The 16,413-nt window shown below is 42.3% G+C and overlaps 1 protein-coding gene across 8 annotated transcripts in view; it reads right to left on the reverse strand.

The window, feature by feature from the left end:
* Window positions 1-16,413, reverse strand: part of NRG1 (neuregulin 1) — a 45,465-nt gene that overhangs the window by 3,257 nt on the left and 25,795 nt on the right. For 6 of the 8 annotated variants that reach the window (XM_017735412.1, XM_017735408.1, XM_017735410.1 and 3 more), the window contains 5 exons: window positions 15,183-15,285; window positions 11,391-11,517; window positions 10,737-10,867; window positions 10,027-10,230; window positions 1-6,048 (listed from right to left, as the gene is read on the reverse strand). The exon at window positions 1-6,048 is cut by the window's left edge and continues 3,257 nt beyond it. In XM_017735412.1, the coding sequence (XP_017590901.1) occupies window positions 5,397-6,048; window positions 10,027-10,230; window positions 10,737-10,867; window positions 11,391-11,517; window positions 15,183-15,285 (1,217 nt within the window). In that variant the 3' untranslated portion in view covers window positions 1-5,396. The remainder of the gene's footprint in view (window positions 6,049-10,026; window positions 10,231-10,736; window positions 10,868-11,390; window positions 11,518-15,182; window positions 15,286-16,413) is intronic. The other 2 variants (XM_017735409.1, XM_017735405.1) reach the window with 2 other exon arrangements.

The raw sequence follows: 16,413 nt of genomic DNA on the forward strand, positions 1-16,413 counted from the left end.
CTACACCTTACACGAAGAGCTCAATCCTTCTGGGAATATGGTTCCCAACACTTTTGATTGATTCCATTTCTTTGATTGGAAGAGGTACTAAACATCCAGTCCCTTCCTACCTTCTACAAGATAATTATGTTCCCACAGACCTTTGATACCTTCTCTCAGCTGTCCTTTCAGAATAATGATATCCAGCCTACCCAGTGCTCCCCAGACCTCACCAGCTCCAGATGTTTATTCACCTGGGTTGCCCTTCAAACCCTTCCCCATTATGCTACTCATTATCCTGAGACAAGAAGACCAGGACCACTCATGGTACTTATGACCTGCACAAATCATGAATTTATATAGTGGCATGGTGATGGCATCTAATAGTTCCTAGTATCTGCTTTGCTTTATTGACTTGCTGAACAGCGAGGTGACAGTTTTGTAGAGCTCCCAGAGTCACAAGACTGTGTCATTTCTGCCCCCCCCAACTCCTCCCCCTCCCCAAACCCCATCCATCTTAAGTAGTAATGGTCAGGGTAGAGCTAATGATTCTAACTTAAGAAACTAAAAATGTATGTAGGAACAAGAGTGCCTGCCAGACACCTCTGTAGGGAACAGTCAGAAATCTCAAGGAACAGTGGTCCACAACAACAGAACAAGACCTTTACAACGTTTGGATACAGAAAGATGGTAGCTAGTGACCTGACACAGTCTGCTGAGCAGCTGGGCCAGGGCCAAACATAAACAATTTAATCCAGCACCTCTTTTACTGAAAATGAATAACAAAACCTTAATAAATCAACAATTACTTATTGCTGTATTTGGGGTAATAAATTCTTTAGTTTATCAGTAGCTTGTGGCTTCCATAGCATGTTCTTTGAACAGTTTGCCTTTCAGTTACATCCCCTTTCTCTCCTGAACAATAAATTAGCATTCTTTTTTTTTTTTTTTAAAGGAAAAGAGGGGAAAAAGAGGATATATTACAATTTTTTCAAAGCAAAAGGAAAAACGCAACATCTTTTTGACATATATCTTAAAATAATATGAGGATAACTTTCTCTGTGTGTTAGATGCCTATGCATAAATAATAAAGGACGTTATGTTATTTACAGTGTTACACAATAAACTAAGAGCGTCTCATTTAACACAATATCCATAAAGACAGTAAATAATGAAAACATCCACGTATGTACAAGATGTATTTACAATAGAATAGAGAATTACAAGTGATGATAATTGGCCATGTTCTTTGTCTGCCCTTCTCTGCAGCATTTCATAGGTGCTTGTTTGTTTCTTACTAGAAGTAAGTCCCAGGTGATGGTAAGGAGCCACACTGCAGGGCCAAGAAGTGCTCAACAGGCTGAGAGGTGTGTCCTTTGAGGAGACACCAGTCTGCTATCCTGGATGCTCAGGAAACTGCTTGCAATGTGTGTGAGAGAAGCAGGGAGATGCAGCACTGTTGTTTTGGAGTATTGGAAAGAAGGAGCTTTCCTGTTTCCCTGATAAAGGCAGTGATTGATCTCTTAAACCTGGGTGTGTTGGGGTGGCTCAAGTGAGGAAGGGAATAACTGGCCAAAAGGAGGGAGTAGGCTTTTCTCTGTTACATGAGAACCTCTATGGAGCTGTAATGAGTTACACCCCTTAAACAGGCAGGCTGTACCAGATTGTGCACAACATGATCCAGCTATACACCCTTGAAAGAAGCCTTTTATCCTGGAATAATTCCTGCATATAAACACATACACAGGGAAAACTCATGGCTCAAATTAAATGACATGGAAATAAATCAGGACGATCTCAACAACTCTGCCACCACTGGAATATTTCTCCCCCTCTTCAAAGTATGTTTCTTCTTGCCATGACTTTCAGCCAAAAAGCTGGCAAGGATTACACAGTGATGGCTGAAGGGTGTTGGGACAGCCTAGCTCAGAGGTCTGGGTAATGAAGCAAATATCCCCAACAGGGGAGCTGGCCTTTTCCATAGGCACTTGCTGGCTCTGCTCCATGCTGCTGCAGCCTCCAGCCCCTTGGCCAGCAGGAGCTGGCTGCAGCTCACCAGCAGCACCTGTGGCCAGGTAGACTCACTAACTTCTGGGTGTGGACCTGACTGATGCGAAACACCTGCACAATGTGATAAACACAAGCTGAGAGGTTGAGGGTCTGTGTCCTCCTCCTGCTTCTGTGAGTGCCAAGCCAGGGCAATTCCCCAACTCACTGCTGCATGAATTGTGCTGTAAGGCTGGGTTCTTCACAAAGATCTAAGGGCTTAGGCAGCCATATCCCCAATTGTATTTTCTTGTTCTTAGGTCCATGTGAAGTCTCCAGCCTAGTTTCATGGTTGCCCTATAACACACTGCGTATGTTCCGAGGGGGAGGAAGAGCAGGAACTGCACAGCGTTTTGACTTTGAGGCACTGCAACAGAAGAGGTGTGGTGTTTTTCCCTAGACCTATACCAAATAAATCTCACATGCACAGCTCCCAAATATGGAATTGCTCCTTCATTTTGTACTGTCCCTCAATAACAACATTGTCAGTAGTCAAATAATCTACTCAACTTCAAGGTATGTTCCCTTTCCATTCTGATTAATCTGTCTGGGCTGTTACAGATATTTCAATGAGAGCTCGCCTTGTGGGTGATATATACCGGAGGAGTTTACAAAAGACCTGTGTTATAATCTCTATTCTGCCACTAAGATGGGTGATTTTGGGGCAAATCACTTGTTTCTCTGCCATTCTTTTTCTGTCTCATCTGTTCTACAAGGTCTTTGCAGTATCAGAGGCCTTCCTGAAAGGACAGATATTCAAGAAATTTCTGCCCCCAGAAACTCAACAGTGCAAATCTTTTGGACACTCATGGCCTTCATTAGGAAAGCCCACCTGGCCCTCTGTACTACTGAGCTGCAGAGTTACCAAAGAGGTGACTATTCTGCTGCATGGGATTGCAGATAAATAGGCATGAGAAAAGGGATGAAAATGAGAATATGGTGTCTAGAATTTGTAGAGAGCTTTTGTTTCAGTCTGCAAAGGCAAAGTATGTTCAAGTACATGACAGCTAGGGAAAAATGGCAAAGGGGACTTAAGTCCAGACAGTATGTATTTGCCATCTCCCATAGATTTCTCAAATAAGCAGTGCCATTTTAGCCACCACATAGCCCAAAGCTGTGCTAGTTTCCTAGCCTTTCGGTTCTACCACTAACATCCTAGTGGACAACTTTGTTTCCTATACTAAGGTTTTTTTTGTTCTTTCTCTGCTGAATCTGGTGTTCAGGTAGACTCGTGTGTGTTCTTACTAATGTGATATGGTTATTATTTATACAGTGAGGAACTCACTGATTTTTGTCATCCTGGCAAAGAGCTTCTTTTGCTATACTTTGCTTTCAGGTCTCAGATCAAAAGGACACCTTGTTCAGCAAAATTCTTAGGCACATGCTTAAGTTTTTGTATGTGCTGGATGTGTCAATGACAGTCTAGCACATGCTGAAGGTAACTTTTGCTGGGATTAGCATAAGCATATGCTTGAACAATTTACTGAGTTGGGACTTTAGTTCCTCAGGTTTGCATCTCACAAAATTTCCTTGATGTATTTCTTTTCATTTAACTAGGACCAGAATGTGGCCCAAAGGATGAGTGTAGTTTGGCTGAAATTCTTTTTCTCTTGACAGGGCTCTTGTTTAGAGCTCAGTAATACCTGTAAAACATATGTTCTCATTTTCAGAATCCCCAGAGTCTAGGAAAAACATTTGTTTTCCACATCAATCCTGAGTCAATGCTGTGCCAACTGAACACACAACAAAAAATCAAAAGTATAGAAGAGGCAGAGTGACCCTGACTAAACTGATAGGAATTCAGTGCAAAAGAGGCCATTTGCTTCTGCCTGTATGGATGCATCTGCTCCAGCGCTGACAGCTTCCTTGTTCATTACTAGTCAATGACTTCAAGACTGTCACTGGCTATGCAAACACTGATATCAAATAGTCACACATGGGTTACTATGGCTGTAACCCACATGGTGTGCTTGCCTTCATAAATGGGCTCTGCATCAGCCTTGCCTCTCTCAACCCAAGTAATGGAGTCAATAAAGGTGAGTGGAAATAAACTCCATATATTTGCTTTGTCCTTCCTATGTGCCTATACTTTTTAACCATTCAGCAAATCAAGTTCTTCCCTGAAAGGCCTTTCAGTGTCCAAGAGTAAGCCTTACTCCAACAGCAACTCTAAGAAGGTATTGCTAGAAGCTTGTCAGGGTTCTTTCTGAGGAAGAGAAAAAGGGGAAGAAAATTGAGGGGAAACACAAGAATAAATCATGTATTAGAAATCAACATTAAAAAATAGAGGTGAAAACTGATTGCACTTTTATTAGTGGCATTTGTTTTCCAGCTAGATGTCTTCCTTGCTTGGTTACAGATATCTATTATATTTGCCCCATTAACATAAACTAATATAAATGCTTTCTTTTTTTTCTTCTTCTTCTTTTTTTTTTTTTTTTTTTTTTTTTTTTTTTTTTTTTAAATAGAGTATTGGGTTCAAAGCCTCAGCTAACTTAAACCCATTTCCTAAGGGATAACTAGAACAATTCATATCTGGAAAATAATGAAATGGCAGCTCCTAGTGATTACAAGCTGACCTCTGAATAATAATATATTTGGTTTAAAATCACAGTATTACTTTCTTTCTATAAGTAACATTATTTAATGCAGGTTGGCGCTTTTTTTTTTCTTTGTATGTTTTTTGTTATCCTGCTGTAATTAATAGTAGCATGCTGTTGGATCTACTATTATCCCAGTGCTCAAAGAAGCAAACCTTTTGGCTGGCAGAGAGCAGACAAAACTCATCTCATAGACGGAAAGCAAATAAAAGTTCTCATAGAAGAAAATTTTTTTGTTGGGTTTTTTTTTTACTTTTTTATCTTTTTTTTTTTAAGTTTTTTTTTTCTTTCTGACTCTGTGTGTGTGTATATGTGTGTTTTTCTGGTGGAGTAGGGTGGGAGTGCCATTACAGGGCTTTCTGATTTGGGGATTCTACAGCAAGCGACCAGAGGGACTTCTGCAATTCTTGCAAATCATACATCCAGTCATTATAATGCAGTGCACAAAAAAGCTAGGACAACTGAGGGCTAAAAGGTTTTGCAAAATACTATGGGACAGCCATCATTGTAACTGTACAAAACTTGCTCTCAACTTAACATAACATAAAGGCACCATTGATATCTTTCCCCATTTTTGAAATACTGTAAAAAATTGCTACATATGGCACATAACACATTTGTACATACGTATATTTAATTTATAAAAGTTTTTTTTCCTCTCCTGTTTTCTATCAGCGGAATTGCTAAAATAAAATAAATTGTTTAATTTAAAGGTGGAATACTTCATTATATAAAATAAAGTTTTACATGTGAATCTATGTGTTTTATGTTTTATACAGCAATAGGGTCTTGGTTAGCTATCACACTGGACAACCTTGCTTGCAACTCTTCTGGTGTGGAGAAGCGATTTGCCGGGTTAGTCCTGGTTTCAGCCAGCCGGAAGGCAGTGGCTGGCTCCAGACTGGTTGCCCCGGGGTTCGGTATGCTCAGGAATGGTGTATCCTCGCCTATTCGTTCCTCTTCGGTTTCGGTCTCAGAGCTGCCGCTCTCAGAGCTTGTGTCAGAGTCCACTTCCACCCTGCTGGAAATGTGGCCATTGGGCTTTGTTCTTTTGACCCTCCGGCTGTTGCTGAGTTTCTTTGGAGGCTCCTGTGCTGGTTCGTACTCCTGCGTGGTCTCGTACTCCTCATCCTCCACAATCCGCAGAGGGCTTGGTGGCAGGCTGTTGCTCTCATGGGTGGCATTGTGTTGAAAGGAGTTGAATTGCTGAAGATGGTGGTCATACTTCTCATGTAGCTGCAGTGGAGTCACCAGGAGCAGTGGTCGCTCCTCTTCTATGAAGGGACTCACCGCCACTGAAGGGATCGAGACGGTCAAGCTGGAAGCCGGTGGTGACATTGTGGAGGGGCGGGACTTGGGAGAAGTTGGAGTGTGAAAATCAACAGGTGACATGCGAGCTGGTGTGGTCATAGCTGAGACATACCTGAAGGAAAGAGATGGGGAAAGGTTGCGAGCACAGGAGCAGTGGTGACCTGTGAACACAGCAGCTCATGTGGACTGGGAGAGAAATGGCAGGGATCCCTTAAGATCCCCAGCATCCTCACACAGGGCTACTTAGGAAACTTTCCTGTTGCTATTAATCCTATAAACTGCTGACTTCTGGGACTTTGGGCAAAAACATTTGAAAGCAGGAGGAGCACAGCAAAACTCTGAGATCCCAGCCATGGAGATGCCGTAAATTTTTTGCGAGAATAACTTTCTGGAATGAATCCAGGAATGGGATTCAGAGACAGACAGGCTGCCAGAAACAAAATGCATTTGCAAGTATTTTCTCAAAATACAAACAGCTGCTGCACTTCTGGAAGGATTTGACCAGAATCTGGGGTACATGCAAACAGACAGGGGAAAGAAAGGGAAGGGAATTGAAGGACAGTCCTCTTGGGGCTTCACCCTCTTCTGGCAACCAGACTGTCTCAGGCTAAGGAGGAAAGTAATGTTTGGATAAAATCTAGAGCCAGATTCTGCTAATTTTAATCACCAAGGATAGTCAGAGAAGCATTTGTAGCACCATCCCAGGAATTTTGTGCTGTTGCACTCCTTGGGTGTTAATTACCCTGGCTGGTAGGTCTATCTGCAAAGAAACAGAGAGTATCATTTGTCCTCATATGGGAACAAATTCTGAAAGACAGCATTGTCTGGCCTAGTGTCCATGATTTCTCTGCAAAATATGTCCCTGTTCCTGTGGGAAGGGTAGTGGTCAGAAGTGATTTCTGAAAATGAAGCTCAATTGCCATTACAGAGCTTGTCCCAAAGAAACAGAACAAAAAATGTAAGACTCTCAACTGGTTTGAATCAGTAGACATGCTATGAGGTCATGTGGATTCATGCCAGGTGAGGATCTGCCTAAAATCACTTGATCAAAAGCACAGTGCCCAACATGGTCTGGCTTTACTTTTATTCTTATCCTAAATTCACCTGCCCGAATTTCATCTGTGTTCGAAGTTAAAATCTTTCTAAGCTCCATCTCCTACACAGGCCCACTGAGAAAAGCTACATGTCTATGATTGAAGCAGTTAGTTTTTCATTAGTGGTTTATTTATCTGAGCCTGAATTTACCAAAATAAATCTGAACCCAGCTTTCTTATCCAATCTATGACTCAGTTGCACATATTACACTTGACAAAAATGGAGTTATGGGAAAAAAGAGAAAATGGGAGACTCTGGACAGATGTGCAGTAGCGTAAATTGATTTCACTAGAGGCACATTGATTGCACATTGATTTACATGAACTGAGGAGCAAGAGAAAGGAAAAAAAACAAACCTGGAGTTATGCATGGGAATTAATCAAGCTGGTTGAGCAAAGGGTAATGAATAGGTCTGTGCATTGGATGAATTAAATAATTTTTTCTCCTTCCATGAGTGAGCTTTTAATCCCTTTCACATTTTTAAATAGGCATTGTCTGAAAAACTGAAGTCTTTCTACTTTCCAGCTGGTACAGTGTTTGGTATACGTCTTCATGACATACTGGATTTTAGCTAAACTGGTTCTGTTAATGCATTGAGTTGGTTAAATGTGTTCAGTGTACTGTGCATGCTTCCAACAGTGTCAAGTTACTCATACTGGAGTGTTGTGCGTTCACACATTTCTGCTGTATTCCCCCACACCATAACAGGGCAGTGCTAACTAGCTGCTGTCTGCGATCTGAGGCTGGAGAGCTGATCTCGTGCAGCTCTAGCTCATCCTGAAAGGAAGGTTAAAAGGCGATTGATTTATCCAGCTTCATGGCCAACTATGCTGGCTCAGTGAAAGGGGATCAGAGTGTATACATGGCCATCCAGCAAGCATTAACTAGTTATATGCTGCCAGCTTCATCATACAGTCCAGCCTTTTGTGCAGAGATGGTGTTTTTTGATCTTCTCTCCTGTAAGACAGCTCAGGACAGCCAAGATAAAACTGCTTGTGCCCTCTGCTTGTGTACACAGGTGGCAGGGCATGGGATCCAGCAGATGAATGGGGTAATGCAAAAGAAGCCCTCGTAATGTCTGTTCAATTTCATTTGAAATTTGAGGGAGTACAGCCTTGATCTACCAGTTCACAGTACAGCAACATTTGATGGCTTCAGGAAGTAATCTGTCAGCTCCTACATTCCTTTATGTTTCTGAGTAATTTTTAGTTCCAAGTAACTCTCATTTTCTCCCTTACATACACACACACACACACAATCCATCTCAGGAACAATTGGCTGTGTATTTCCTGCTTGCTAAAAATAGATGAGGCCTGCAATTAATGCCCAGGGAACTATCATCTCCCATGTTCCAAATTTCTGATCGCTTCAGGCACAGGCTAGGCTGTCAATGCCTGATGAATTATTACAGAAATGTTGCTGCTTTTGACCTATTGTACAACCTTCAAGAGACACAATAATTGATGAAATGCCTTCTTTCTTCTCAGGGAAACAAAAAAGAATATGCTCCTCCCCGCTCCCCTCCTCCCCCCCCAATGAAATCTAAACAGTTCATATTAGAATGATGTTTTGGGTGTCCCATGCAATGCAGGCAGGCAGCAAGAATGGTCTTCACTTCCCACATGCAGATGCCCAAATACACCAAGCTCTAATACTCACCACTGGCAGGCGTGTGGCCATGCATCCTGCTCGATTCCCAGGCAGGAGACAACATGGTATTTACTGTTACAGGTCCTGATCCAGCAAAGCACTTAAGCACATGCTGAGCTCTACCCATGTGAGTAATCTTGCTGATTTCAGCGGGCCTACTTGCACGATTAAAAGATAATCTTGTCAAAGTGCTCTGCTGAATTGGAGCCATGGCTGTTTATGTCATGTGAGCCCTGTATCTTCAAATTAAATTCCATGGTAAATAACACGTAACTTTTAACAAGAAAGCTACTTTATTATCCTTGGTGGTACCACACTCAGGATCCTTCCTCAGTGGGCCCTCTTCCTGCTGCTAAGCAGTTTGTGTGGCAGAGTGAGTACCACAGAAATGGCATTTCCTGTACTGGCACATTTATTTTTCTGAAAACCACAGTTTACACAACTCAGTGTCCTTAGGGATTGTCTGGCTGCATTTCTGACATCATGGACACCCTACAAAGCCAAATCCCTTGTGATTTCGAAGTGCTCAGAGAATTGGTCCATAACCTTTTGCTTTCCTTTTCTTCTACCTATGATTCCTGGGAGCAATGCTCTCTTTAAATGTCTTGTTTCTTCTCAGTCTTTCTTTTGCTATTCTGGGGCCATCTTGAAGTAAAATGCTAGTGTAAACCTGAGAAGGATTTTTTCAGTAAGTTTTTTTGCAACTGATGCACTTCTAGGCAGACCTTAGGAACTGATGAACCAGCCTTTTCAGAAAAAAAGTTACTTGGTTGGAAAACTCCTGGTCAGCTTCATTTATAACTATTCCTGATTTAATAATGACCCGAGTCCTTCTGGCTTGCACTTTGTGTTCCTTGCTTTCATTTAATAAAACGTTAAGGGGACTTTTTAAAGGGTTTAGGAGCTGGAATACTCCAGAAAGTAGGTGGTGGCATAATTTCTATACTGCTTAGGAGTCCTTAGTGCCCTCCATCTGTGGATCAATACATTACTTTCTCCCCACAAAATCTCTCAGTTTTCTCACTTGCATCTTCTAAGAAATTGGTAATTGGGCAAAGTTCTGTTTATACTTTACAATGGAAATTTCTGACTAACTACTCCAATGGAGCTTTTCCAAGTGTGAACTGCTGGCTAATAGGACTAAATCCAGTAGAGGCAAGAAGGGCAGAAATGCTTTTGGTAGGCTTTAAACTACTACTAAGCTCTCCACCTTTATGAATAAGGAGATATATGCCCTACATGAAGAGGTGCACTGTTGCATTTTCTCCTTTGCCCCCAAGCTTTGAAACCATCTGGGAAAACACCAGGCCTTGCCAACTGAAAGCAGTGAGGTGGTGTGTCCTACCTTTCACTGTGAGGAGAGTCTCGGTAGGAATCGGGGGTCTCTCTCGCATGCCGGAGGAAGCTGTTGCCTTCCCGTGGCCCGCCAATGCCATTGAGGCGGCCCCGGGGCCCTGCTGGGCTGGTGTGCCTGCTATTCTCCATGGAAGAGCTGATGAGCACCGAGTGGCTTTCAGAGAGGATGCTTTCAGTGTGGCCATTACTCCAGCTGGAGAGCAGCAACCAAGAAAAGAGAAAGGATGAGTGTGAGAGTGGGCTTTGGTGGCAAATGTGTACGAGCAGAAGCCTACCCAGGAAAAGAAGGGTTCTGTTGTCACACAGGATCTGCAGCATAACCTTTGGGTTGGTAACTGGGGTTGCAGAGTTTAGTGAATTGTATGAATCCACAGGCATCAAGGTCATTTTGCTTGTATCGATAAAAGGAGAGGGAAGGAGGGCTTTCCAGTCATCAGAACTGTCACTGATTTAGCAATTTGCATATACTAAAATTCACTGTGACAGTATTGGAATGCCATTCAGACAATAAAGGTCTTTGTAAATGCCTGTGAAGATAATTAATTAGGTGATATGACATCAAATACCATTAGTCTTAAAATGAAAACACTATGAAAGGAGCATAAAACTTCCCTGGTTTGTTGTTTTACACATCTTTTTGGTTTTGCAACAGCAACGGATCAGATATTACAGCTGCCATTTGCCTTCTACCTCCAGTACCTGTGGCTAGGTGTCTGGGTGACTGTCACGGAGTGATGTGTTGTTGAGGTGTAGTGGCTTGTAGAAAACGAGGTCTCTGTTTCTCGCTCGATGACATGCTCACTGGAGATTACATTTTTCGAAATGTACTGCTGAAAAAACCCAGACAAACCTCAGGTTTACAAACTGTAACTCACAGCACATTTGTATACATAATTGCCAATCCCTCCTTCTCAGATTTCAGTCTTTTACATGTGCCAAAGCACAAATTTTTTCACTTAAATACATGCAGAAACCATACCAACACACATACTGGCACATCCATATACACTTCTGTGTACATAGCCCATCTAGACTCAAAATAGAAGGAGACAAATGAGGAAAGTAGCAAAGGTCTGCATCCCAATCAAGCTATAAAAACATATCTAAAAAGGGAATGAGAAGTCCCAATAGACAGAGACGTGGGAAGGCAATGCCCCTTTACCATCAGCTACACCAAAAATACTACTCTCTGATGGAGGAGACGGCAGTAGTTTGCGGTAGCAATTTTTTCTGTGTGGAGAAAGCCAAGAGAAATCAGTCCCCAGCCTCCAGCAGGTAGATGTTTAAAAGCTGTGGGGTGAGCTTTCCTGTGGCACTGGTAGCCTAGGCTGAAACATGGGCAGTGAAACCTACATTCACCAGCTGGACGTTATCCGGCGGTGGGTTGGTGTGGTGCGGCCCGTTGGCCATGTTCATCACATTGTTCCTTTCCGAGCGCAGGCTCTGCCGAAGGCGGTCATGCAACTTTTTCCTCTGCTTCCTGTGCACGAAACACGGAAATGATTTTAATAGACAAAAGGAAAGCAGCTGCACCTTTCAGCATATTGATGTTGGTGATAATAATATAACATCATTTTTTTTGCCAGAATTTTCTCCACTGCTGCTAGAGCTCAGAGTAACTCTGAAAACCACAGGTCTAATTGCAGCTGGAGCTGTGGGGACCTGCACAGGGGGAAGGATATTTGGGATCCCTTCCAGGAGTCAGCAGGACACAGAGGGATGGGAATAAGTGAGAGAAAAAGGGAAGCTATTTCTAAGCAATGCCCTGTCTCAGGCGGAGCTCTTTTCTGCACTCAGAAAGGAGGGGGGAGAGATTTTAACCCAGTCACCTTGACACCCTCACAAGGGCCAAGGCAAGGTTTCTGACAGCCCATTGAGTTTTGCCTCTCTGTTCATTGCATGGAGTTGAGGTGTCTGTGCCTCAGGGCTTGCTTGCAGACACTGGAACACGGTCTTTGTGATGTGGCAGTTACACATTTTTTTGGTGCGATTCATCCCTTACCTCAACAGTGTACTTCAAGTACATAAATGTGTTAAAGAATTGAAGAGCGCAGAGGAAGCCTCAGAAATCCAAAGTGAGAATATATGAGACAGGCCTGAGCCTGCAGACTTCCTGGCAGCTCTGGAAGGTTTTGTTTCAGCAACATCAGATTTGCTCTGGAACCTAGTGATTAGCAGGTGGATGCCATGGCTGCTAATGCATTTAGTAGAACTACCCATGTACTAATGATATGATCTCTGGCTGACTTTGATGCTCCTACTGTTTCCTGTCCTTAGCTGCTGTTTCCCCACTTGCTAATAACATGTAAGTCTTTTGAGGAGTGGCTGGGGGGGGTGGGGGGGGTTTGCCTGGAGAAAAGGAGGCTCAGGGGTGACCTTATCACTCTCTACAACCACCTGAAAGGAGGCTGTAGCCAGGTGGGTATTGGCCTCTTCTCCCAGGCAAGTAGCAACAGGACAAGAAGAAATGGTCTCAAGCTATGCCAGGAGAGGTTCAGGTTGGACATCAGGAGAAATTTCTTCATGTAAAGGGTTATTAAGCTTTGGACTGCCCAGGGGTGTGGTGGAGTCACTATCCTTGGGGGTATTCAAGAAATGGTCATGGCACCTAGTGACATAGTCGAGTTGATAAGGTGGTGGCCAGTCAAAGGTTGGACACAATCTCAAAGGTCTTTTCCAGCCTAAATGATTCCAAGATTCTGTAATCCTTCCAGCCCTCCTCAGAAGAAATTTTCGGAAGATCATTACAAGCTGTCAGCAACAAAACTTACAGCATAGTAAAACCTGGCACTGTGAAGGCTATGCAGAACACACTAAATAGAACACCAAAATAAATAACGAGAGAAAGGGCTATTCAATTTCAGACTTAATTTATCAATATTACCCAGTTTTCTCTCATTACATTGGAGAACTTCCACCATACTGTCACAGAATCCAGGGCAGTGAAGGGAGGATGCAGGCTCCAACACACTGCGGAATGCATATGACTTTGGCTGTGGCAAAATCTAAAATACTTAAAACTCCTATGCCGTATGCAGAAGTGCAGATAGTGTTGGCAGGGTAGGACAGCATAAGATATAACTACTTTCAATCCTGTTTTGAACTCAAGGGGACTCTTCCAAGCATTACAAAAAGGAGGAGTGAGGGAGGGCAATAAATATGCTGAAGCTTGACAGCCATGAATGCTTAAAGACAATGAAAACATGACTTTACACACAGTGTTTTACATATTTTCTCTGTGTATATGTGCCTGGGTAGTGGAAAATGCTTACTTTATGTCACATCACATGAATGGCATACGCAGATACATCTGTCTTGGAAATGCTCTTGTCTCAGAAGGATACAGTATGTGATCCATGTGGATTTTGTGCTTTGAGGACAACCAGGCATCATCTTAGGACATGTAAGTAGTTAAGGTGTATAGAGAGTGCAGTGCCAGGAGACATTTGAACTACCAAAAGACCTGCTGGGCTGAGAAGCAACATGCAAGCAAGGTTTTAACTCAATTTCACAGCTCCCTTTAATGAGACTCTGGAGACCTTGGGAGCTGAGAACAACCTGAATTCCTTTACATGGTAGAGAAAGTGAGTTCTAGAAGGAGTTTGAATTTGTCTACTATAGGACTGAAATCCTGGCACATGTAACCTGGGAATCCATCCCCAGAAAACCGCATTACTTCCCACCTTCAGTGACCAATGCATTTGAATTTGCATGCTTCTATCTGTGCTATTCATCTTCTAGCAAAAGGACACTAAAAAAAAGGAAATTACTCCACAAAACTGAGAAGAAAGAATAATGGGAAAGTTAGTGTGTACTTCACTAAAGAAGCTTTTTTCTTCATGTAAATGATTTGCAAATAAAGTACCTTTGAATTAAGACTCAGTGTCTGAAGATACTGCCTTGGCAATTATCAGCAGTATTTTTTGCAAGGAGACCAACAAAATCTAAGCTACTACATAGGTTGTTCTCCTAATACCATTCCAGGATTTCTCTTGGTTCTGAGTTTTCCCCTATTCAGGGAAAGGAGCATATGCAAATCACCTCACAGATAACAGTCTGGCGTGACTGCTGCATTTGGAGGGCCATATCCTGGCATGGTCCTCTCACCAGCTGTGTTTGAAAACACTTAGCTTTTGGTTCACAGTGGTTGCTGATGTCTGGGGCAAAAAAACTATGCAGACCTCTGATGGATTCTGGGGGCTCTTTATGCAGAAAACCATACTTCAGGATCCTGACTAAATGTTTGTTGAAATACATGGGGAGGTGATTTCTAAAAGCAGTAATTGATCTGATTTTTTATTACTGTTTCAGTTGTTCCCCACTGACCACTGGCATAAGGTTATGGGTGGGAGCAGTTATGTGTATGTGTTTGGACTCTTACTGAGAGGGACAAATGATCTCTCTCCTCCCCTGCTGTTAACACATCCATTATTGGAGGGGCTTACAACAAAAAACAACAGTCCAACTGCCAGTCAAGCCTTGTAACAGTAAATCACATTTATACAAATGTGGAATATTTATGATAAGGGTTTTCTGTGTTTTGGTGGGAAGATTTATAAGAGCAGACAGAAGTTTTGGCAGCAGAAATTCTACTGATGTTCTGTGTAATTTATGGTCCAGAGTGCCTCATGCATGTTTGAGAGCCACCCCCAGTAATTTAGAGACTCACAGAATGCATTTAAATGCCTACTTTTGCATTGAGAGCACTTTTGTGTTCAATTTTTTGGCCTTTTATGTATAGTAACTTTTAGCATCATTAATCGTGTCTCAAGTACAAACAAATTAGGCTTATACATAAAATTTACTGCTGGAGAGCAACAGGATTCCAATGTTGGAGTTTGTTCCTTTTCAGCTGGGGAAACCAGCTGAAATGGGCAATAGAAAAACAAACAAACAAACAAAAAAAGGAAAAAAATTGCCAAAAAGACTGAGAAACCTTTCAGATACCTGTCTTATTTTTGCACTGCTGATGGACATGGAGACCTACATTCATCTGGCTTGGACCAGAGCACCCTGGTCACGGGTTTGTCTCTTAAGCTCACCTCTAGAGAAACCCAGATGCAACCTTAGGCCCAGAGAAGCTACAATCAACTGGGAAGGCCCTGACCAACAACCACAGATACAAAATAGAAGAGAAAAGTTTACTTGGTTTTGCAGTAGGCCACCACACACATGATGCCAACTACTAGAAGAGCAATGCAAATGCCAGTTATGGTCAGCACCCGTTTCTGGTACAGTTCCTCAGCTTCTAGAAAGGGACAAAAACAGAGAAAGTCACAACATGGAGGATGGCTAGGCAAGGAGCACACAACCTCTGTCATGCTACAAACCACTGCACAGTCACACAGCCACACCGAGACACAGCCACCACACTTCAGGCAGACTCATTATTGACTGCAAGGAGAACAGGACTACACCACAAACTATCAACACAATACTAGGGATAACAACAATTACAGTCAAAAGTCACTTTTTTTTTTTTTAAAGCCAACGAGAATAATATCTAAGAAACAACTTCACAGTTGACAAACACAGCATTTGCTGGAAATAAAAATGCACTGTGTTAAGGTAATAACGTGAATTTGCAAATGCTTTGGAAGTTTTGCAAAGACAGCTGGAATGAAAGCCATTTTTACAGGTCTTATGAGAAATTTATTTTCTTATTATCTTTTTTGGATTGTTTTCATATCCAATATCCCTCTGGTCCCATGTCAATTTATATCTCAGCTGTCTTTACAGGAGAGATTTCAAAATACTCTTCTACATTTGAGACATGAGCTTGGCTTGTAATTATATCACCAATGGAAATGAAGACAGGTTTTGAGCTCTGGTCATAAAATTCAGACTCTTTCTCCAGTGCTCCTCCTAAAACACAGCAGTATCAGTGACCAGCAGTGCCTTGTGTGAGAGAAATGCAGAGTTTCAACTTGTATCCGCTTGTGACCAACAAAGGAATTCTCTATCTAGGGTGGCAGCCTGCTCAGTGATGACAGCTTGTTACCGATCTCATTCATCAGAGATATTTCATTTTTATAAAGGTGTTAGTAGCACTGCTAATGTTTGGGCTGGAGCTACTGATGCTTTCCAGCCTCGCTCATGCTTGGCAGAGAGCATTGCTGAGTGCTCTGCTGGGGAAATGTTACGTAAGGAGCTCTGAAACAGAGGCGCATTCTGTGTTGACGCTTTACAGATGTGGATTTGTGTTCCTGCTGTTAGGAAAAAATGGATGTCTAACTTTAGTCAAATCTTATTTTTGAGTAAGCAGACAGACCAGTAGTGATCTACAGTATTGACCACAGTCAGAATACCAGCAGATGATTAAAAATAAATGAATGAATTTGTGCTGCACAGCTTTGCACTACCTTTGGGATAAATG

This window comes from Corvus brachyrhynchos, unplaced genomic scaffold, assembly GCF_000691975.1.
Source record: "Corvus brachyrhynchos isolate BGI_N302 unplaced genomic scaffold, ASM69197v1 scaffold22, whole genome shotgun sequence".
Classification (NCBI taxonomy): domain Eukaryota; kingdom Metazoa; phylum Chordata; class Aves; order Passeriformes; family Corvidae; genus Corvus; species Corvus brachyrhynchos.